The 23,922-nt window shown below is 47.4% G+C and overlaps 1 protein-coding gene across 4 annotated transcripts in view; it reads right to left on the reverse strand.

Moving 5' to 3' along the window:
* Window positions 1–23,922, reverse strand: part of dysf (dysferlin, limb girdle muscular dystrophy 2B (autosomal recessive)) — a 375,567-nt gene that overhangs the window by 84,290 nt on the left and 267,355 nt on the right. For all 4 annotated transcript variants that reach the window (XM_041186042.1, XM_041186052.1, XM_041186062.1 and 1 more), the window contains exons 32-34: window positions 15,674–15,855; window positions 4,688–4,828; window positions 1,683–1,712 (exon numbers count right to left, since the gene is read on the reverse strand). In XM_041186042.1, coding sequence (XP_041041976.1) covers window positions 1,683–1,712; window positions 4,688–4,828; window positions 15,674–15,855 — 353 coding nt within the window. The remainder of the gene's footprint in view (window positions 1–1,682; window positions 1,713–4,687; window positions 4,829–15,673; window positions 15,856–23,922) is intronic.

A 23,922-nucleotide genomic window follows, 5' to 3' on the forward strand; every position in this document is an offset into this window, starting at 1 on the left:
GAGTGTTTAATGGGGACAGTGTCGAGGGAGCTTTACTCTGTATCTAACCCCGTGCTGTACCTGTCCTGGGAGTGTTTGATGGGGACAGTGTAGAGCTTTACTCTGTACCTAACCCCGTGCTGTACCTGTCCTGGGAGAGTTTGATGGGGACGGTGTAGAGGGATCTTTACTCTGTATCTAACCCCGTGCTGTACCTGTCCTGGGAGTGTTTGATGGGGACAGTGTAGAGGGAGATTTACTCTGTATCTAACCCTGTGCTGTACCTGTCCTGGGAGTGTTTGATGGGGACAGTGTAGAGGGAGCTTTACTCTGTATCTAACCCCGTGCTGTACCTGCCCTGGGAGTGTTTGATGGGATCAGTGTAGAGGGAGCTTTACTCTGTATCTAACCCCGTGCTGTACCTGTCCTGGGAGTGTTTGATGGGATCAGTGTAGAGGGAGCTTTACTCTGTATCTAACGCCTTGCAGTACCTGTCCTGGGAGTGTTTGATGGGACAGTGTAGAGAGAGCTTTACTCTGTATCTAACCCCGTGCTGTACCTGTCCTGGGAGTGTTTGATAGGGACAGTGTAGAGGGAGCTTTACTCTGTATCTAACCCCGTGCTGTACCTGTCCTGGGAGTGTTTAATGGGAGAGTGTAGAGGGAGCTTTACTCTGTATCTAACCCCGTGCTGTACCTGTCCTGGGAGTATTTGATGGGGACGGTGTAGAGGGAGATTTACTCTGTATCTAATCCCGTGCTGTACCTGTCCTGGGAGTGTTTGATGGGGACAGTGTAGAGAGAGCTTTACTCTGTATCTAACCCCGTGCTGTACCTGCCCTGGGAGTGTTTGATGGGGACACTGTAGAGGGAGCTTTACTCTGTATCTAACCCCGTGCTGTACCTGTCCTGGGAGTATTTGATGGGGACGGTGTAGAGGGAGATTTACTCTGTATCTAATCCCGTGCTGTACCTGTCCTGGGAGTGTTTGATGGGGACAGTGTAGAGAGAGCTTTACTCTGTATCTAACCCCGTGCTGTACCTGCCCTGGGAGTGTTTGATGGGGACAGTGTAGAGGGAGCTTTACTCTGTATCTAATCCCGTGCTGTACCTGTCCTGGGAGTGTTTGATGGGGACAGTGTAGAGAGAGCTTTACTCTGTATCTAACCCCGTGCTGTACCTGTCCTGGGAGTGTTTGATGAGGACAGTGTAGAGAGAGCTTTACTCTGTATCTAACCCCGTGCTGTACCTGTCCTGGGAGTGTTTGATGGGGACAGTGTAGAGGGAGGTTTCCTCTGTATCTAACCCCGTGCTGTACCTGTCCTGGGAGTGTTTGATGGGACAGTGTAGAGGGAGCTTTACTCTGTATCTAACCCCGTGCTGTACCTGTCCTGGGAGTGTTTGATGGGGACAGTGTAGAGGGATCTTTACTCTGTATCTAACCCGGTGCTGTACCTGTCCTGGGAGTGCTTGATGGGGACAGTGTAGAGGGAGATTTACTCTGTATCTAACCCCGTGCTGTACCTGTCCTGGGAGTGTTTGATGGGGACAGTGTAGAGGGAGCTTTACTCTGTATCTAACCCCGTGCTGTACCTGTCCTGGGAGTGTTTGATGGGGACAGGGTTGAGGGAGCTTTCCTCTGTATCTAACGCAGGTGAGCTAGGTTAAGATTACCGCTCAGTAATGTCGGCCATACTGTCTTACCTGCAAGCCAGGAATATGGTGGACTGTACGCTGTATGGACAAAAGAGACACAAAGGACAATTAGGTGAGCGACATATTGATATCCTGGCTCTAAAGTATTAGTCCAGCATCTCTCCAACCCTGTTAGCACCGATAATGTTCCTCCTTACACTGAACAGTGACCGGACACCCTCACTGACACTGCAATTGGTGTAAGAAGGAGTGGGACTGGGAGAGGAAGCCTCAGACTGGACAATCATTTCATACATTCAGGGTGACATTATTTGTTTGCTCTTTCAGTGGAGGCACTGATCCACTCTGAGAGAAGGCATTCTGCTGAAGGAAGAGGAGGGGCCGGCGGGCAGCTTAAAGATTATTGGCAGCAGTGGTCGCTGAAGGTCAAGGTTCCCACTTACTTTTCAACCTCAGGACGTTCCGTGGAGCACAGTCCTTGTTGGAATGGAGGAGAGAGGAGGGGCGGGGGGGCAGCCACTGGGTGCACAGCAAGATCCCACTGGCAGGAACATGATAACGACGGGGATGAGTGTTGGCCAGGATACCGGGGAGAACTCCCCTGCGCTCCTTCAAGATAGTGCGACGGGATCTTTTTGCATCCGCCTGAGGGGGAACGATCGGGAGGCAGTTTAAAGTCTCGTCCAAAAGGCGGCATCTCCGGCAGTGCGGCACCACTCCTTCAGTGCCGCACTCAAGGAGTGCCAGCCTGCACCATGAGCTCACTGGGGCGGAATTCTGCCACCCCCCCGCTCCCTGCTGGCGGGACTTTCCAGTCCTGCCGAAGTCAATGGGCTTTTGAACAGCTCGCCCCAATTTTGTGCCCCCCCCTCCCCACAGCAAAGGGGCCTTAAAATTCCGCCCCAAATCTCCGGAACGGGGTTCAAACTCACAACCTTTCGACCCACAGGCAAGTGTACTCCCCACTGAGCCAGGGACAGGCAGGACAAAGACGAGTAAATCCCTCAAGAATGAAAAGAATGCCTGTTAATCCTTCACACAATGAGCGACCAATCCCTTATTATACACTTTACATCGCACTGTGTGAATTTTAGTCCTATTGACTTTTCCAGATCTTTTTGATGTACCCTGCCCAGAATGTAAGAGCAGCTTTTAGTGACCGACGTGAAGAGCTGCTTTAGACTAGAGGCCGATATTCCTGTGGATTCACCTTTACTATTTTACGGTTAAGGCCATGGTGTAGACACAGGCCCTCCTTTGCTAGCCTCCACCCCAGCCCACATTCGAACGTATAATATCACAGTGTAATGCGTGAACTCACACTTGAGTCCCGTTCACCCACCCTTGTGCTCGCTGACCTGCGCTGGCACCCAGTCCAGTAACATCTCAATTTTAAAATTCTTACCCTTGTTCCCAGATCGCTCCATGCCTGGCCTCTCGCTATCTCTGTAATTCCCCCCAGCCCATAACTCTCCGAAATAAAAACAGAAAATGCAGGGAAAAACTCAGCAGGTCTGCGGAGGGGAGAAAAACAAGTTAACGTTTTGGGTCCGTATGACTCTTCTTCAGAGCTGATGGGTCATACGAGCTCAGAATGTTAACTGTTTATTTTCTCTCCACCGATGCTGTCAGACCTGCTGAGTTTTTCCAGCATTTTCTGTTTTTGTTTCAGATTCCCAGCATCCGCTGTAATTTGCTTTCAACTCTCTGAGAGATCTGCGCTCAACAAACTCTGGCCTCTTGATCATCACTGATTTGAATTGCTCCATCATTCGGTGGCTGTGCCTTTTGCTGCCTAGGGCCCGAGCTCTGGAATTCCCTCACTAAGCTTTGGAATTCTCTCACTAAACTCTGGAATTCCCTCACTAAACTTGGAATTCTCTCACTAAGCTCTGGAATTCTCTCATTAAGCTCTGGAATTCTCTCACTAAGCTCTGGAATTCTCTCATTAAGCTCTGGAATTCCCTCGCTAGGATTTGGAATTCTCTCACTAAGCTCTGGAATTCCCTTGATAAGATCTGGAATTCTCTCACTAAGCTCTGGAATTATCTCTCTAGGCTCTGGAATTCCCTCGCTAAGCTCTGGAACTCTCTCACTAAGCTCTGAAATTTGCTCACTAAGCTCTGAAATTCCCTCACTGAGCTCTGAAATTCCCTCACTAAGCTCTGGAATTCCCTCACTAAGCTCTGGAATTCTCTCACTAAGCTCTGGGGTTCCCTCACTAAGCTCTGGAATTCCCTCACTAAGCTCTGGAATTCTCTCACTAAGCTCTGGAATTCCCTCACTAAGCTCTGGAGTTCCCTTACTAAACTCTGGAATTCCCTCACTAAGCTCTGGAATTCTCTCACTAAGCTCTGGAATTCCCTCACAAAGCTGGGGAATTCTCTCACTAAGCTCTGGATTTCCCTCACTAAGCTGTAGAATTCTCTCACTAAGCTCTGGATTTCCCTCACTAAGCTCTGGAATTCTCTCACTAAGCTCCGGAATTCTTTCACTAAACTCTGAAATTCTCTCGCTAAACTCTGGAATTTCTCTCACTAAGCTCTGGAATTCTCTCACTAAGCTCCAGAATTCTCTTGCTAAGCTCTGGTATTCCCTCGCCAACTTGTGGAATTCTCTCACTAAGCTCTGGATTTCCCTCGCTAAGGTCTGGAATTCCCTCATTAAGCTCTGGAATTCTCTCACTAAACTTTGAAATTCTCTTGCTAAGCTCTGGAATTCCCTCACTAAGCTCTGGAATTCTCTCACTAAGCTCTGGAATTTCCTCACTAAGCTCTGGAATTCCCTCACTCAGCTCTGGATTTCCCCTGCTAGGCTTTGGAATTCTCTCACTAAGCTCTCCGGCTCGCTACCACCTTTAGAACACTCCTTAAAACCTACCTCTTCGACCAAGCCATTGCACATCTGACCAAATATCTCCGTGTGCACATTGGTGCCAAAGTTTGCTTCATAACCCTTCCGTGAAGTACCTTGCACTGTTTCACCACATTAAATATCCCTTGTTGTTGTTGTGTGTGCTGAGGTAAGAGTGCTTGATTTTATGTTTCACGTACCTTCTCCCTTTGAACGAGCTCGAAGGCGGCCAGGAGCTCTCCCGCGTTTCTGTTTCCTCTTCTCACTGGGTACCAGGCCAGCCTGGGGGAGGGCTCCAGGGATGGTCGGCAGATACATCGGCCCATAAACTCATCAGCTCCCTGAGGGGGGGAGGGGGGTGGGCAAAGGAAAATAAACACATTCATCCCTTGTCCAGTCTGTTTACTCCGCCATTGTTTTCCTCTGTTGGCAGTAACTTTCGAAAGGAATTTAGATGAATAAATGAAAGAATATGCAGGGCTATGGGGAAAGAGCAAGGAGAGTGAAACTAATTGGGTAGCTCTTTCAAAGATGCAGAATGGGCTGAATGGCCTCATCCTGCACCATAAATTCCCATGATGGTTCTACAATTCTATGGCTTTAAAACTGTTCCTCACATCACTTCCCCCTGCCTCCTCTCCCAGTGTTTCCTTCCTGAAGACAAAGACCTGGATTGGGAGACCCATGAGAGGGGATCCACAGTGGGCTGAATGGCCTCCATCTGCGGTGTAACATTTTAAGGGGATGTGCCATCTAAAGTGAAATTGCAATGAGTCAGTCTCGGGTGACACAAAATCCTGGTCACGTCAAAGCCGTCAACCATTGCCGTCGGCAGAATAGCAAATCCCATTAGAAGGATGCCTGTCATAAGCCGGAATTCCGCACTGATAACTCTGCCTTAGATGAGCTTATCTAAGCTCGTCCTGTGACCGGGGCCGACCAATCCGGGCAGAGTTAGGCCACACAAGGGTGTGGGGTATGGGGCGCCTGCGGGAGGCCAGCATGGAAATTCCAGCAGAGACAACCACGGAAATGTCCGTGAACATGGACAATGCCAAAAGCTGCAGGACGGAACTGACAGATAAAGCCATCGCGGATGCCGTTCGTTCTTCGACCGAGGAGACCGATTACCCCGAAGAGTCCGATGGATGCCTGCCGCTCGCCCGAGCAGAAAGGGATTTTCCGGAGCTAGGTCCCGACATTTTTCAACGCCAAACTCCAGCCTTTTACGTGGACAGGTCATTATAAGGTGCGAACGAATCGAATAAACACTTTTTCACGCATTTCCAGCTCTACCGTACTTTCGTACGGCATTTGAATCCGTGGGGTTTTTTTGACATAGACCACGTTTGCAGGCATATTGGGTCACATAGAGGATGCAATCATGTGGGAATGGCACCTCCTCAGCTATTACGATGCTGCGCTTAACGCGAATTTGCGGGTGGATGCCCTGCGAGTCAATTCATCGTGATTCCAGTCCACATCCCAGCTCTAGTTCCCAGTGTCCTGACCCCAACCTGGATTCACTTTCTCAGCCTGTAGCTCAACAGGAACGTATAGCCCATCAGGCAGTGAGGAGGGCTGTCTCTATGTCAATTCATTATTGCCCAACAATAGAACACCATCACACTAGCACCATGATAGAACCTCCCCAGTGTGTCTGCTTTGCCTCAGCAACACTCAGAAAACCCTGTGCCAAACATCGCTATTGCCTTAGCAGTAAATACACCTTTAGAAAACATTCAGACTTGGGATTTTTTTTCTCGTTCATTCACGGGATGTGGGCTTTATTGGCTGGGTCAGCATTTATTGCCCATCCCTAATTGCCCTTGAGAAGGTGGTGGTGAGCTGCCTTCTTAAACCGCTGCAGTCCATGTGGTGTAGGTACACCCACAGTGCTGTTAGGGAGGGAGTTCCAGGATTTTGACCCAACGACAGTGAAGGAACGGCCGATATATTTCCAAGTCAGGATGGTGAGTGACTTGAAAGGGAACTTCTAGGTGGTGGTGTTCCCATCTATCTGCTGTCCTTGTCCTGCTAGGTAGTTGTGGGTGTGGGTTTGGAAGGTGCCATTGAAGGAGCCTTGGTGAATTCCTACAGTGCACACTGCTGCTACTGTGCGCTGGTGGTAGAGGGAGTGGAATGTTTGTGGATGGGGTGCCAATCAAGTGGGCTGCTTTGTCCTGGATGATGTCAAGCTTCTTTAGTGTTATTGGAGTTGCACTCATCCAGGCAAGTGGGGAGTACTCCATCACACTCCTGACTTGTACCTTGTAGATGGTTCACCATCACCTTCTCAAGGGCATTTAGGGATGGACAATAAATGCTGGCCCAGCCAGCGACGCCCACATCCCATGAATGTAAAGAAAAGCAGTGGCCACAGATATAAAAATGTTGTAGGGCAGACCGGGTAAGGATGGCAGATTTCCTTCCAGATGGGTATTTACAACAATCAATGATAGTTTCACAGTCACCATTACTGAGACTAGCTTTTAATTCCAGATATATAAATTAACATAATGGGATTTGAACCTGTGTTCCGGAGTCTCAGCCTGGTACTCGGAATTACTAGTCCAGCAACATTAGCGCTATGCCACCATTTTCCAAAATGTCCCTTGTTCCTTTATAACCTCCTCCTCCATTTACTCCTCCTCATCTTGTGTCATCTGCAAACATGGAAGTGCTACTCTTTATTCCTTCAACCAAGTCATAGACGTCTCTGGTGACAAGCTGAGGCCCCTGGTACAGAGCCCTGAGAAACAGCACTTATCCCTCCCCCTCAGTCAACCAATATTCCCTTTACCCTTGCTCTCCGTCTCCTACCTCCCCACCAATTGCTGACTCATGTCACAAGGTTACCTCCAATCCTGAGCGCTCTCATCTTTGCCAACCACCACTTGTGGATGATATTCAGAGCTGCAATTGTAAGAGTCTGAATACAGGCACAGAACAAGTGGATAGAGTGATAATAGTGATAATATAGTTGTGAGACGGTGGGGGGAGGGGGGGGGGCGGGGTGGTGGGGCGGTGGGGACGAGTGTGTCGATCACATGGTGGGGGGATGGGAGTTAACTCCTGTTCCGCTTACTGACAGCCAATTTCTGCAAGGGGTAATTGGAACAGATGCTGGGCTCCTCATTTACATTTATAAGGGGCATTTTGGGCAGCCATAAGAACACAAGACACTGGAGCAGGAGTAGACCAGATGGTCAGTCAAGTCTGTCCCACCATTCAACATAATCGTGGCTGATCTTAGGCTTCAACTCCTTTTCCCAAACACCAAAAACCTGTTAATCTCAGCCTTAAATGTATTCAACAACCCTTTGGATGGAGAATTCCGAAGGTTCACAATCTTTTAAGTGAAGTAATTTCTCCTCCTCTCAATCCTAAACGACCAGCCCCCTTATCCTGAGATTGTGCCCCAGTGTTTTAGATTCCCTGACCAGTGGAAACTGCCTCTCAGTGTCTAGCCGGAAAAGCCCCTCAGAATCTTGTACCTTTCAATGAGATCACCTCTCGTTCTTCTGAACTCCTGGAGGACACCTGAGCAACGGGCCCAAACCCCCATGACACTGTCCCTGCTGCTAAATTGGTCGCTGAGGCACCCATTTTATACACGATCAGCAGGCATACCCTGACACTCCCAGTGCAGTAATGAGGGGGTGCAGCACTGCCAGAGATGCCTTCTTTCGGATGAGACATTAAACCAAGGACCCTGTCTGACCTCTCAGGTGGAAGTGAAAAGGTTCCACAGGGCCACTGGAAGAGCAGGGAAGTTCTCCCCGGTATCCTGAGCCAATATGGATCCCTCAACCAACATCACTAACAGGAAAAAGATGATCTGATCTTTTATCTCAATGCTGTTTGCGGGAGCTTGCTGTGCACAAATTCGCTGACATGATTCCAACATTACGGAAGTAACGACATACATGTCCTTTAGGACATCCTGAGGTTGTGAAAGGCACTATATAAATGCAGAGTCTTTCTTTCCACATGAGGTAGCACTTCTCACAACCAATTTATCAGGGAGAGTTCGAACTCCAGATGGTCGACAGGTTGCAAATGACCTTCGAAGCTGTTCATTAGAAACAGCAACAACAAAGTTGTGTTGGATCAGCTGTTAAAAATGTTTTAATAGCACCCCAGCCAATGAATTTACATTCTGGAATGTCAACCTTTGTGTTTTTTTTTAATATTTTGGGGAATTGGCACCAATTTGTAACCACTTGCTGTATGGAAGAATTTTTCTGAAACAAAAATCTCCATGATATTTCTTTCCTTGCATTTCACGAATTCCCCGCCGGAGAGTGTTTACCTGAGGGGAGGCTGGCCAGTGTCTCGATGTTCCTTTTGACAGGACCACAATGTTGGTACAGCGCAGGTTGTAGCCTGACACTGAGACAGATTCGAACAGGGCTACAGCACTGTGCATGTGTCAGCGGTTAAATAATAGATCACATTCCAAACCTGATTGGAATTTCCCACTCACCATTCCAGCGGCATATGATAAAATTAGGGGGATCCAAAGAAAAGTCAACAGGGACGGTGAAAAGTGAGTAAACAGTTTTACGTCAGCCGTACAAAGCCCCGGTTCGAACACAGCTGGAGCACGGTTTATAGTTCCTGGAACCACACCTCAGAGAGGATATACTGCCCTTGGGAAAAAGATTCGCCAGATTATTACCAGAAGCCGAGGGTTAAATGATGAGCGAAGGTTATATAAACTAAGCTTGTATTCCTGGAAGATGTAAGGTTAAGGGGTGATTTTGATTCAGGTCTTTAGCATTTTGAAAGGGATTGGTCGGGTTGACTTTCTTTCCATGTTTCTGACCAGAAATTTAAGGAGGATAACTTGGCCTTGACGTGTGTACAACATAGATTGGCCAGAATGACAGAATCAGAATCACGGAATCACACGGTGCAGAAGAGGCCCTTCGGCCCATCGAGTCTGCACTGACACGTGACCTACCTACTTAATCCCATTTACCAGCACGTGGCCCATAGCCTTGAATGTTATGATGTGCTAAGTGCACATCCAGGTACTTTTTAAAGGATGTGAGGCAACCCACCTCCCCCACCCTCCCAGGCAGTGCACTCCAGACCGTCACCACCCTCTGGGTAAAAAAGTTTTTCCTCACATCCCCCCTAAACCTCCTGCCCCCTCACCTTGAACTTATGCCCCCTTGTGACTGACCCTTCAACTAAGGGGAACAACTGCTCCCTATCCATTCTGTCCATGCCCCTCATAATCTTGTACACCTCGATCAGGTCGCCCCTCAGTCTTCTCTGCTCCAACAAAAGCAACCCAAGTCTATCCAACTTCTCTTCATAACTTAAATGTTTCATCCCAGGCAACATCCTGGTGAATCTCCTCTGCACCCCCTCCAGTGCAATCACATCCTTCCTACAATGTGACGACCAGAACTGCACACAGTACTCCAGCTGTGGCCTCACCAAGGTGCTATACAATTCCAACATGACCTCCCTATTTTTGTAATCTATGCCTGGATTGATAAAGGCAAGTGTTCCAAATGCATTTTTCACCACCCCACTAACATGCCCCTCTGCCTTCAGAGATCTAGGGACACACACACCAAGGTCCCTTTGTTCCTCAGAACTTCCTAGTGTCATGCCGCTCATTGAATACTTCCTTGTCAAATTACCCCTTCCAATGTGTATCACCTCACACTTTTCAGAGTTAAATTCCATCTGCCACTTATCTGCCCATTTGACCATCTCATCTATATCTTCCTGTAGCCCAAGACACTCAACCTCACTGTTAACCACCCGGCCAATCTTCGTGTCATCCGCAAACTTACTAATTCTACCCCCCACACAGTCATCTATGTCGTTTATATAAATGACAAATAATAGAGGACCCAGCACAGATCCCTGTGGTACGCCACTGGACACTGGCTTCCAGTCACCCTCATCACCCTCTGTCTCCTACAACTAAGCCGATTTTGAATCCACCTTATCAAATTACCCTGTGTCCCATTTGCATTTGCCTTCTTTAGAAGTCTCCCATGTGGGACCTTGTCAAAGGCTTTTCTGAAATCCATATAAACTACATCAACTGCACTACCCTCATCTACACACCTGATCACCTCCTCAAAAAATTCAATCAAATTTGTTAGGCATGACCTCCCTCTGACAAAGCCATGCTGACTATCCCTGATCAAACCTTGCCTCTCCAAGTGGAGATAGATACTCTCCTTCAGAATTTTCTCCAATAGTTTCCCCACCACTGACGTGAGACTCACTGGTCTATAGTTCCCTGGCTTATCTCTACAACCCTTCTTAAATAGCGGAACCACATTAGCTGTTCTCCAGTCCTCTGGCACCTCCCCCATGGACAGAGAGGAATTAAAAATTTGGGTCAGAGCCCCTGCGATCTCCTCCCTTGCCTCCCTCAGCAGTCTGGGACACAAATCATCCGGACCTGGAGATTTGTCCACTTTTAAGCCTGCCAACACCTCAAATACCTTGTCACTCCCTGTATGAATTTGCTTAAGAACCTCGCAGTCTCTCTCCCCAAGTTCGATACCTTCATCCTCATTCTCTTGGGTGAAGACAGATGTGAAGTATTCATTCAACACTCTACCGATGTTCTCTGGCTCCACCCATTGATTCCCCCTTGGTCCCTTATGGGCCCTACTCTTTTGCTGGTTATCCTCTTCCCATTGATGTACTTATAGAATATCTTGGGATTTTCCCTACTTTTACCAGCCAGAGCTTTCACATATCCCCTCTTTGCTCTCCTAAATGCTTTCTTAAGCTCTACTCTGCACTTTCTGTACTCCACTAATGCCTCCGCTGATTTGCTTCCCTTGTACCTGCTAAAAGCCTCTCTTTTCCTTCTCATCGTAACCTGAGTATCTCTGGTCATCCATGGTTCTCTGGGCTTGTTACTCCTTCCTATCACCCTAGAGGAAACATGTTGAGCCTGTACCCTCCCCATTTCCTTTTTGAACACCCCCCACTGTTCCTCTGTAGATTTCCCCACAAGTAGCTGTTCCCAGTCTACCTTGGCCAGATCCTGCCTTATTTTATTAAAATCCACTCTCCCCCAAGCTAAAACATTTTTTTTCAACTTGTCGATTTCTTTGTCCATAACAAACTTAAACTGTACCATGTTGTGGTCGCTATCACTAAAATGCTCCCCCACCACTACCTCAGCCACCTGTCCGGCTTCATTCCCCAGAATCAGGTCCAGCACTGTGCCGTCCCTTGTTGGACCCTCTACATATTGACCTAAAAAGTTCTTCTGTACACATTTCAAGAAATCCACTCCATCCAAGCCCTTAACACTATATCTATCCCAATTAATGTTGGGAAAGTTGAAATCACCTAATATAATTACCCTATTGTTATTGTTTTTACACACCTCCACAAATTGTGCACATATTTGCTCCTCAATTTCCCACTGACCATCTGGGGGTCTATAATAAACACCTAACAATGTGGCTGCCCCTTTTTATTCCTAAGCTCTACCTACAAAGCTTCATTCGATGCCCCCTCCAAGATATCATCCCTCCTTACTGCAGTAACTGACCCCTTAACTAAGAATGCAATGCCTCCTCCTCTTTTACCCCCTCCCCTGTCTCGCCTGAAGATTCTATATCCCCGAATGTTGAGCTGCCAATCCTGCTGTTCCCTCAACCATGTCTCAGTGACGGCTACTATAACATAATTCCACGCGTCAATCCTCACCCTTAACTCATCTGTTTACCTGTAATACTCCTGGCATTAAAGTAGAGGCCGTCCAGCCTTGCTTTACTCCCTTGAAACTTAATGCAGCTGTACTCCCTCTCACTTGATTGTTTTACTGTATTATGATATGTCTCTATTCTGCTAACATTGTGTCCCCTCCCCCTGCCAAATTAGTTTAAACTCCTCCCAACAGCGCTAGCAAACCCGCCCGCAAGGATATTAGTCCCGCTCTGGTTCAGATGTAAACTGTCCCGTTTGTACAGGTCCCACCTTCTCCAGAAACGGTCCCAGTGATCCAGGAATCTAAAACCCTCCCTCCTGCACCAACTCTTAAGCCACGTATTCATCTGCGCTATTCTCCTATTTCTGAGCTCGCTAGCACGTGGCACTGGAACTGATCTTACCACTGTTTGGGGAGGGGGGGCGGCGGGGGGGTGCGGGGTGGGGGGGTGGGGTGGTGGTTGGAGTCCAGGGCATGGGGGCATAACCTTCAAACAAGAGGTAGGACATTGTAAGAAATCACTGTATAATAATTTTATAGGATCCTGAAATAAGTTATTGAATATTACAGGAATAGCTGTCTCTCTTTCCCTTATAAGGTAAGCTCCTGTACCAGCTTCTTGGGCTGACAAACACAAGACTGCTAAGGCCATTATTTCTGCCAGGGACAAGCCCTGAAACAAGACATTGCTGATCCTGATAGGGGCTGGGAGTTGACCTCACGAGCCTTATGTGAACCAACTGTCTGAAGGTCAAAAAGGACCTAGCAAGTGATGAGGCACCAGACAACTCCACAGGATTCCATTGGAAAATCACCTTGAGTATCTGTCCCTTGTACATGAGCAACTGTATAAATGATTGGCATAAGCTTCCCAGAAATAAGCTGCATAAACAGAGTCTCAGGAGGGAAAGACTACACATTGGATAGAAGAGCGCTTCTTGAGGTGGGCCTTGTAGGTCAGCTCAAGAAGAGTTTGGACAGCGGAGAGATTTTCAAAGTGACCCATGCTGGTACCAGCCTAATGCTTTGGCTAGCTCTAGAAGACTGAAGAAAATAGAAGGAACTGCCACTGCCAAGACTCACCCTAGGAAAAGACAAAGACCTCCTGATATCTCAGTCAACTCAAGGAGGCAAAGAACAAAGGGAGAAGGCTGTTATTAGCAAACAGGCAAGAGACTGTCGCTTCCAGCCATGGAGATCAGCTTCAGCCATCTGTTTGTCCTGAGGAGACTCACACCGTCAGCCATGGAGATCAGCAACACCTTGCTTCCCCATCCATTATTCTGATTCGGGACCAGTAAACCATTCTCACCTGTTATGAGTCATGAGTCATGTGTCTTTTCTGCCTACTTAGATTATGATTCACATATAAACTGTTGCTTCTCACGAGTGGGAGAAGTATGGAACTCTCTCCAATAAAAAAACTCAATTCATCATTTTAAATCAGCAATTCATAGATACCCTCCATTATTCATTGATGGGATGTGGGCTTCGCTGGTTGGACCAGCATTTATTGCCCATCCCTAATTGCCCCTTGAGAAGGTGGTGGTGAGCTACCTTCCTGAACTGCTGCAGTCCATGTGGTGTAGGTACACCCACAGTGCTGTTAGGGAGGGAGTTCCAGGATTTTGACCCAGCGACAGTGAAGGAACGATGATATATTTCCAAGTCAGGATGATGTGAGCCACCCTTCTTCCCACTGGTGAAAATGGGATCTGTCAGGGATGAGGGCGGGACTTCCACATCTGTGTTCCACCCGCCATTTTTAAAGATCCAGGGAATCTCCATGACTCTGCAGATCACAAAATCACAGTGCAGAAGAGGCCCTTCGGCCCATCGAGTCTACACCGATCCAGGCCACTGTGTACAGACAATGAAACCACACCTCAGGAAGGATACATGGGCCTTAGAGAGGGATCAGTGCAGACTCAGCAAGATAATACTGGGGCAAAAAGGATGACACTACAAGGGCAGATTACATTAATAGACTCATTGACATTTACAGCACAGAAGGAAGCCATTCAGCCCATCGTGTCCACACCTTTCAACAAAGATCTGACTACACTGATCCCATGTTCCAGCTGTTGGCCCCTAGCCCTGGAGGCTATAGCAATGCAAGTGAATATTGAAATACTTCCTAAATGTGACGAGAGTTTCTGACTCAACCAGCCTTTCAGGCAGTGAGTTCCAGACTCTCACCACCCTCTGGATGAAAACATTTCTCCTCAACTCCCCTCTTAGCCTTCTACCTCTCACCTTAAATCAAAGCCCCTGGTTACTGACCACTCTACTAATGGAAAAAGTGACTTAATATCCACCATCTACCCTATCAATGCTCCTCATAATCTTATACACCTCTATCAGGTCCCCACTCAACCTTTGCTGCTCCAAGGAATGTAATTAAGTTGGATCATATTCCTGTGCGTTTAGAAGGTGGAGGGATTATCTGATTGAAGTGCTTTCAATGATGCGAAGATCAGCTATGATCGAATTGGATGGTGGGAGCAAGCTTGAGGGGCTGAATGGCCTCCTCCTGTTCCTATCACAGGCCAGAGGAGTTGAATGGTCTTTTTTAAATTCTTTCACAGGATGTGGGTGTCGCTGGCTGGGCCAGCATTTATTGCCCATCCATAATTGCCCTTACAGAGGTGGTGGTGAGCTGCCTTCTTGAGCCGCTGCAGTCCATGTGGCGTAGGTACACCCACAGTGCTGTGAGGGAGGGAGTTCCAGGATTTTGACCCAGTGACAGTGAAGGGACAGCAATATATTTCCAAGTGAGGATGGTGAGTGGCTTGGAGGGGAACTTCCAGGTGGTGATGTTCCCATCTATCTGCTGCCCTTGTCCTTCTAGATGGTTGTAGTCGTGGGTTTGGAAGCTGCTGCCAAAGGAACCTTAGTGAGTTCCTACAAAGCATCTTGTAGATGGTACACACTGCTGCCACTGTGCATCGTGGTGAAGGAATGGATGCTTAGGCTGGTGGATAGGGTGCCAGTCAAGTGGGCTGCTTTGTCCTGGATGGTGTCCAGCTTCTTGAGTGTTGTGGGAATTGCACTCATCCAGGCAAGTGGGGAGTATCCTGACTTGTGCCTTGTAGGTGGTGGACAGGCTTTGGGGAGTCAGGAGGTGAGTTACTTGCCACAGGATTCCTAGCCTCTGACCTGCTCCTGTAGCCACAGTATTTATATGGCTAGTCCAGTTCAGTTTCTGGTCAATGGTAACCCCCAGGATGTTGATAGTCACGCATTTAGCAATGGTAATGCCATTGAATATCAAGGGGAGATGGTGAGCCTTTCTCTTGTTGGACATGGTCATTGCCTGGCATTTGTGTGGCACGCAAGTTCCTGGTCCTGCGTATAGGCTCGAGGGACTGACTGGCTCTCCTGTTCTTGTGTACAAGCTTGGTGGGCCGAATGGCCTCCTTTTGTTCCTATGTAACATCAGCTGGATAAAGACACCAATAATCAGACTCACGTAGGTATCATGATCATATAGCTCAACAACGATGTTGGGTGGGTTACTGGCAGTGATGCTGGGATCACTGAAAATCTCCACTTCATAGAAGATTAGCGTCTGGTCCCAGGTGGGGTTCAGGGTGCCTTTGATAGTGACGGTTGCTTGGCTTTGATGCAGGAATGAGACGATCGCATACGGGTCTGTAACAAGAAGACAAACAGCCAGTCAGCTTTACACAAGGAACTCGGAGCACAGCAGAGTCACAGTCAGCAGAGCATGGCTTGGTTTTCACACACAGGGCAAAGGAAGGGTTCCAACTGCAATGCACCACACCTGTTTCTGGGGGTCAAATTGAAGCAAAGATGACTGATTTAACAGTGGGACACTATTTGCGTGGGCCATCAGCTTCCTGCTCAATTATATAGAATTACATAGGGCATACAGCAGAAAAACAGCCCAACTGGTCTGTGCTGGTGTTAATGGTCACAGAATCACAGAGTGCAGAAGAGACCCTTCAGCCCATCAAGTCTGCACCGACACGCGAGGAACACTTGACCTACCTACCTAATCCCATTTACCAGCCCTTGGCCCATAGCCTTGGTCCATTGACCTACCTCACATTCTACACCCTCTAACTCTATCTGCATATCCTTCCATTCCTTTCTCCTGTGATGACTATCTAGTTCATGGTTTGTGCGAATAACTTGATATTTTTCGTTCTGGGAAGGTTAAAGTTTAAATGTAGAAAATGGGATAATTGTAACTAAAGCAACTTGGAGTCTATTACACTTAAAAGATTGGGGCCATGTTGACTTAAGGGTCTAACAGCTAGAAAGGTGAGATCCTAAAACAGCAGGTGGATTTACTTAGCTGGAGAACTGGAGACATGATCTCTACACTGCTTGCAAAGAAGTGCAGTCCAGATAGATGTTTTATTTTCGGAGTTAGAGCTAAACTGGTTTAGAAGCATTCAGTGAACACTAAACGGCCATGTCATCTTTGGGATAAGTGGAGCTTTAGAAGGTTCTCTAGTTTCAATTTATCTGTGTGTTTGTTGGGAGAGTGAACATTCTGCAGCGGGGGAAGAGGCTGGATACTGAAAAGATGCTTCTGTTAGAAGGCACCAGGCAGTTAGGGCTCAGAGAGGTCACGGGGAGCTGAGAAGGTTTCAGACGGTTTCTGGTTCTATGCTGGAGGCAGATAGGGTTCAGGAGAAGTTCTGGGAGCCATTTGTAGCTCGGTGCAGCCAGGAGACTGGAGTTTGGAGAAGCCCAAGGGCAGTGCCAGCTTAGTGAAACTAATTGTTTGCAGAAGAGTTGGATGTGTGCCGGTAATTAGGGGCGGCAGTGCAGCTTTGTGAATCCCATGGAATGCAACCTCAGGAGAAGAGATTGACCATTGGGAGGTGAGTAGTCACAGGGGCAGTCTGAGTCAGAATGGCTTTTGAGGGAATTCAGAGGGAATTTGAAAGTGAAACATTGAAATCCCTCGTGAGGGAGACAGAGTTTTAACCTGACATTGTGGCTCACAGGGGTCACTGATGCCTGGAGGGTTGCTGAGAAAACCATGGGATCTGTCTTGGTCATGTCATTTCATGTGCACTGTGGTGTGTTCAGCCACACTTCGCTCATTAATTCATATTTACTACATGTCACTTCTGAACGTTAGAGTATAACAGATATTGTAAATTGTTTTCAAAACAAAACAAAAATATCTGGAAAAACTCAGCAGGTCTGGCAGCATCTGCGGAGAGGAATCAGTTAACGTTTCGAGTCCGAATGACCCTCCGGACTGGAAACGTTAACTGTGCTCCTCTCCGCAGATGCTGCCAGACCTGCTGAGTTTTTCCAGGTATTTTTGTTTTTGTTTTGGATTTCCAGCATCCGCAGTTCTTTGCTTTTATTGTAAATCGTTTTACTTTTCTGACTTTGTGTAGCCAAGTTTATTTTGTTTGTTCAAAACTGTGGAATCTCATGGCTTTATTCTTTTAATAAGTAACTGGGATTTCAAACTTTGTCTCCTTTAAACAAAAAAAGTCCCTGACTGAATAATACCACTCCCTCGGGTTTGCCTAGATTCCTTTTAAATGCAGCCATGCTATTCATCTCAATTACTCTTTTAGTAGGGAGTTAGACATCCCAATGACTCACTGGATAAAGAGCTTTCTCCTGAACTCCCTGTAAGATTTTTTAGTGACTGTCTTATATTTATGGCCCCCAGTTTAGGTCTCCCACACAAATTCATCAGGTCTGTTTTTTCAGGGGTTCTGAAAAGCCATCTAAAAGAAGCTTTAGGTCCTTCCGTACATGATGTAGGCCCTCTCACAGAGATTGGGCGCTAGAGTGCAGGGGAAATAAAAACAGAACGTGCTGGAAAAACTCAGCAGGTCTGGCAGCATCCGCAGAGAGAAAAAAAAACAGAGTTAACATTTCAAGTTTAATATGATTCTTCTTCGGAAGTGAAGAGAGGTAGAAATGTGGTAGGTTTTATGCTTCGGTGGAAGCGTTGGGCCCACTCTCATGTTCTTTGGCAACTGCCTAAGCAAGGTTAAGTTTATTTTCTTTTGATGTGGAGCCAAGATGGGGAGGAACATAGGAACAGGAGATGGGGCATTCGACTCCTTGAGCCATTCAGTAAGATCACAGCTAATCTGCATCTTAGTCTTGTCTTAGCTCCATATCCCCTAATATCTTTGTCTGGCATAAATCTATCAATCTCAGATTTAAAATTATTAATCACCCTGGCATCTATTGCTTTCTCTGGGAGAGCAATCCACACACCAATCAACCTTTATGTGAAGAAATGTTTCCTAACTGGAGCACAAAAGTTAAGGCTGACACATGAGTGCAGTGGTGATAGAGTGCTGCAATGCTGGAAGGTCCCTTCACCTGAATGAGACATTAAACCGAGGCCCCATCTGCCTGCTTGAAAGGACATAAAAGATCCCGTGGCACTATCTCAAAGGAAAACAGAAGAGTTATCCCCGGTGTCGTGTGCCAACATCTATCCATCAACCAACATCACGCCAGAAAAAAGATTATTTGGACATCACATTGGTGTTTGTGGGAGCTTGCTATGCGCAAATTAGCTGTTGCGTGTCCAACATTACAACAGTGACTACACTGTGCTTCATTGGTTGTAAAGCGCATTGAGATATCCGATGGTCATAAAAAGCACTTTATAATGCAAGCCTTTCTTTAGCTCCTCTCCTGAATAGCCTGGCTCTGATTTTAAGCTTATGCTCCCTCGTCCAAAACTTCTCAACCAGTGCCTGGGCAAAGGTTTCTATCGACTTTATTGATTCTTCACTAAAAATATCCTCAAACAAATCACTCCTTAACCTTCAATATTCCAGAGAATACAAACTTAGTTTATGTAATCCCTCTTTATAACCTTGGAGTGGTCCCTCCAGCTGAAAAACCCTGCCTGTCTTTCTTTAAGAAGACAAGGCTTAGGAGCAGGAGAAGCGAATCGATCCTTCGAGCCTGCTCTGCCATTCAATAAGATCATGGCTGATCTGAATCTCTGCTTCAACTCCACTTTCCTGCCTACCCCTCAGTCAGTCATGGCTCCCTTGTCAATCAAAATCTGTCCGACTCAGCCTTCGAATGTATTCAACGATACAATCTCCACTGCTCTCTGGGGAAGAGAATTCCACACATTAACGACCCTGTGAGAGAAAAAAGTGTGCCCCGCCCCCCAGATTTTTGCAGCACTCCTCTTAGCCCCAAAGAAGCTTAAAGAAAAACTAAGACCTACGTCCAGGAGCAGCCCTTTAAGGACGCCTTGTCGGGCCACGCCATACCAGCCACCAGTGGTCGGAGCGTAGTGGGTGGGCTTTGGTACATAACAAAGTGCATAGGGCCCTATGCACATTATAACAACAGCATCTTACATTACGTCATGCCCCTAATATAGCAAAATATCCCAAGGCACTTTACACGAGTAGTAAGCAAAATGTGCTGCAGAGTGACATAAGGAGACATTAGGTCAGATGACCGAAAGCTTGGTCAAAGAGGTTGGTTTGAAGGATTGTCTCAAAGGAGGAGCAAAAGGCGGAAATGGAATTCCAGAGATTAGGGCCTCAGGACCACCACCGCTGGTGCGGCGAGCAAAATCGGGGGGGTGCTCAAGAGGCCAGGATTGAAAGAGCTCCCAGAGCTCAGCGGGTTGTTGAGGCTGGAGGAAGTTACCGAGCAGGGAGGGTATGGAGGGATTTGGAAACAAGAGTGAGAACTTTAAAAGCTGTTGCTGACTTGCAGTCAGTTAGGTTACCATTTTGTTTAATCATCTTATTAACTAAACCCTAACCTTCCATACCTGAGGTACGCAAACATGGTCTATGGAACCTGTGATCAAAACATAAGGTCTTTATGTATTTGATTTTCACAACCATCCAACAAATTGCAAGGTAGGTTAGCGAACACGGGGGATGATGGCTGAACAGGTTTCAGTTACCACATGACAGTAGACCTTCACCTCGGGCACCACAAGGGAGATGGTGTCATAGTGGTGATGTCACTGGACTGGTAATGCTGAGGTGCAGGCTAGTTCTCTGGGGAACATGGGTTCAAATCCCACCCTAGCAGCTACTGGTGGAATTTAAACGCAATAAATAAATCTGGCAGCAAATAGTCTCAGTAATGGTGACCATCGATTGCTGTAAAACCCCCGTGCCCTTTAGCGAATGAAATCTGCCATCCTTACCTCATCCGACCTACATGTGACTCCAGACCCACAGCAATGTGGTTGACTCTGAGCTGCCCTTTGAAATGGCCTAGCAAGCCACTCAGTTCAAGGGCAATCACAGGGATGAACAACAAATGCTGGCCTTGCCAGTGACACCCACATCACATAAAGGAATGAAAAAGAATCCCTGGCTGAAATGGCAGTGGGTGTGAACTGGGCACTGCAGCTTTACTGCTTGGGTAGAGTGAGCCAATTCAAATCATTCCACCTTCTCTGACACTCCCCCAGTACTAGCCAGTGGCACCCCCCCCACCCCCCCAAACCCTCACTGGACACTGAGTGAGGAAGTACACTTGCATAGCTGGCTGGTACTGGAGGTTCTGAGATCAAACCCCACCAAGGGAGGTTGTGAAACTCATTGAAAATCTGGTGCCAGGTAAAATGACCTTGCAATTTGTTGGATGGTTGTGAAAATCAAATACATAAAGACCTTATGTTTTGATCACAGGTTCCATAGACCATGTTTGCGTACCTCAGGTATGGAAGGTTAGGGTTTAGTTAATAAGATGATTAAACAAAATGGTAATATAGATAGGGAGAAACTCTTTTCTTTGCTGTGGGAGACAAGGAACATAATAAAATTAGAGCTAGGCAAGAATACAAGAAATAGGAGCAGGAGTAAACCATACCGCCTCTCAAACCTGCTCCATCATTCTATACCATCATGGCTGATCTTCTGCCTCCACTCCCCAGATCCCTAGATTCTCTGACAGACCAAAAATCTCTCTATCCCAGCCTGAAATATATTCAAGGATGGAGCATCCACAACCCTCTGGGGTAGAGAATTCCAAAGATTCACAACCCTGTGAGTGAAGCACTTTCTCCTGATCTCAGCCCTAAATGATTAACCCCCCCCCCACCCCCCCCCCGAGATTGTAAAATGCATTTTAGATTTCCCAACCAGGGGAAATGACCTCTCAGGGGAGGCAATAGCGTAGTGGTATTGTCACAGGCCTAGTAATCCAGGGACCCAGGGTAATGCTCTGGGGACCTGGGTTTGAATCACACTGCAGCAGATGGTGAAATTAAAATTTGCATGATAAAAATGGGAACATTGTCAATTGTTGTAAAAACCCATCTGGTTCACTAATGTCCTTCAGGAACCTGGTCTGGGCTACAGGTGATTCCAGACCCACAGCAATGTGGTTGACACTTAAATGCCCTCTGAACAAGGGAAATTAGGGATGGGCAATAAATGCTGGTCTGGCCAGCGATGTCCACTCCCCATGAACAAATAAATAAAAGGTGTCTGCCCCTTCAGAATAGTGTATGTTTCAATGAGATTATGTCTCATTCTTCTAAACCCTAAAGAGTATAGGACCTATTTACTCAGCCCCTTATGATGGGTGGTGGTGTGTCACAGTTCCCTCAGGGAGTCTGAGTTACTGTGACAATGTGCACTTTTCCTTCATGTTGTAGTCTGGAGTTATGGACAGCGATGGTAGAGCCTCCGACTTTCTTTCCGTTACATGGCTGACCGGGAACCATCCACTCTCACTGCCTCCCACTGGTGTATGTTGGAAGGATTTGCAGTTTGATACTCAATGTTTTTGATATAATGTTCAGCACATTATAAACATGCCTTCCTTGGCCATCAAGTCTAGGAGTATGAACTGAACCCAGAGCTTCTGGGTCAGACATAGGATCGCTACACACTGCACCACAAAACCTCCCCTCATCATAGCACCTTATTCCATGAACCAATCTAGTGAACCATGGCTGCGCTGTCTCAAATGCAAGTATATCCTTTCTTAAATATGGAGACCAAATTATGCACAACCATTCCAGGTATGGTCTCATGAAAGCCCCTTACGAATGTGGCAAGACTTCTTCGTTCTTGTACTCAATAGAGGCCACGGGCAGAATTTTGGCCTCGTCGGGCGGGCTCAGTGAGGGTGGGTGGTGGTAGTTGGGAAGCTGACTGCCGCCCGTGATTGAGGCCGATTAAGGCCCGCCCAATGTGAACACCAGCTGGAGAGTCTCCGAGAAGGGACGGGCGGGGGTGGGGCGCCAGTGACCGAACAGCGACATGGCTGCAACCCAGGAGGGTGAACCCGTGCCGGGAGGAGAGGCCTGTGGGTCAGTTGGCCCTGTGTTTCTCCGATGAGCGCCTCACCATCGCGGAGATGAAGTCCTGGATTCACATTGAGGATACCCTCCATCATATTGTGTGGCACTACCACCATGCTAAATAGGATAGATTTCAAACGGATCTAGCAACTCAAGACTGGGCATCCATGAGACACTGTGGGCCATCAGCAGCAGAATTGTACTCGAACACAATCTGTAACCTGACATATCCCCCACTCTACCATTACCATCAAGCTACGGGATCAGCCCTGGTTCAATGAAGAGTGCAGGAGGGCATGTCAGGAGCAGCACCAGGGACACCTAAAAATGAGGTGTCAACCTGGTGAAGCTATAACACAGGATTACTTGTGTGTCAAGCAGCAAGTGATAGACAGAGCTAAGCAATCTGACAATGAATGGATCAGATCTAAGCTCTGCAGTCCTGTCACATCCAGTCATGAATGTTGGTGGACAATTAAACAACTCACTTGAGGAGGAGGCTCAGCATATATCCCCATCCTCAATGATGGAGGAGCCCAGCACATCATTGCAAAAGATAAGGCTGAAGCATTCGCTACAATCTTCAGCCAGAAGTGCCAAGTGGGTGATCCACCTGCGCCTCCTCTAGAGGTCCCCAGCATCACAGATGCCAGTCTTTAGTCAATTCAATTCACTCCACGTGATATCAAGGAACTAGCCAAGCTGTTCCAGTACAACTACAACATTGGCATCTACCCGGCTATGTGGAAAATTGCCCAGGTATGTCCTGTACACAAAATGCAGTACAAATCCAACCCGGCCAATTACCGCCCCATCAGTCTACTCTCGATCATCAGTAAAGTGATGGAAGGGGTCATCAACAGTGCTACCAAGTGGCACTTGCTTAGCAATAACCTGCTCACTGACAGAAAATGCTGGAAAGACACAGCAGGCTTGGCAGCATCTGTGGAGAGAAACAGAGTTGACGTTTCGAGTCTGTATGACCCTTCTTCGGAGGGATTCTGAATATCCAGGCTTGGGCTGACAAGTGGCAAGTAACATTCACGCCACATAAGTGCCAGGCAACGACCATCTCCAAGAAGAGAGAATCTAACCATCGCTCCTTGATGTTCAATGGCATTCCCATCACTGAGTCCCCCACTATCAACATCCTGGGCATTACCATTGACCAGAAACTGAACTGGACTAGCCACATAAGTATTATGGCTGAAAGAGCAGGTCAGAGGCTAGGAATCCTGTGATGAGTAACTCACCGCCTGACTCCTGCCAGTCCACCATCTACAAGGCACAAGTCAGGAGTGTGATGGAATACTCCCCACTTGCCTGGATGAGTGCAGTTCCAACAAACACAAGAAGAACACCATCCAGGACAAAGCAGCCCGCTTGATTGGCACCCCATCCACAAACATTCACTCCCTCCACCACCGACGCACAGTAGCAGCAGTGTG

This window comes from Carcharodon carcharias, chromosome 1 (genome assembly GCF_017639515.1).
Source record: "Carcharodon carcharias isolate sCarCar2 chromosome 1, sCarCar2.pri, whole genome shotgun sequence".
In the NCBI taxonomy this organism is placed as follows: domain Eukaryota; kingdom Metazoa; phylum Chordata; class Chondrichthyes; order Lamniformes; family Lamnidae; genus Carcharodon; species Carcharodon carcharias.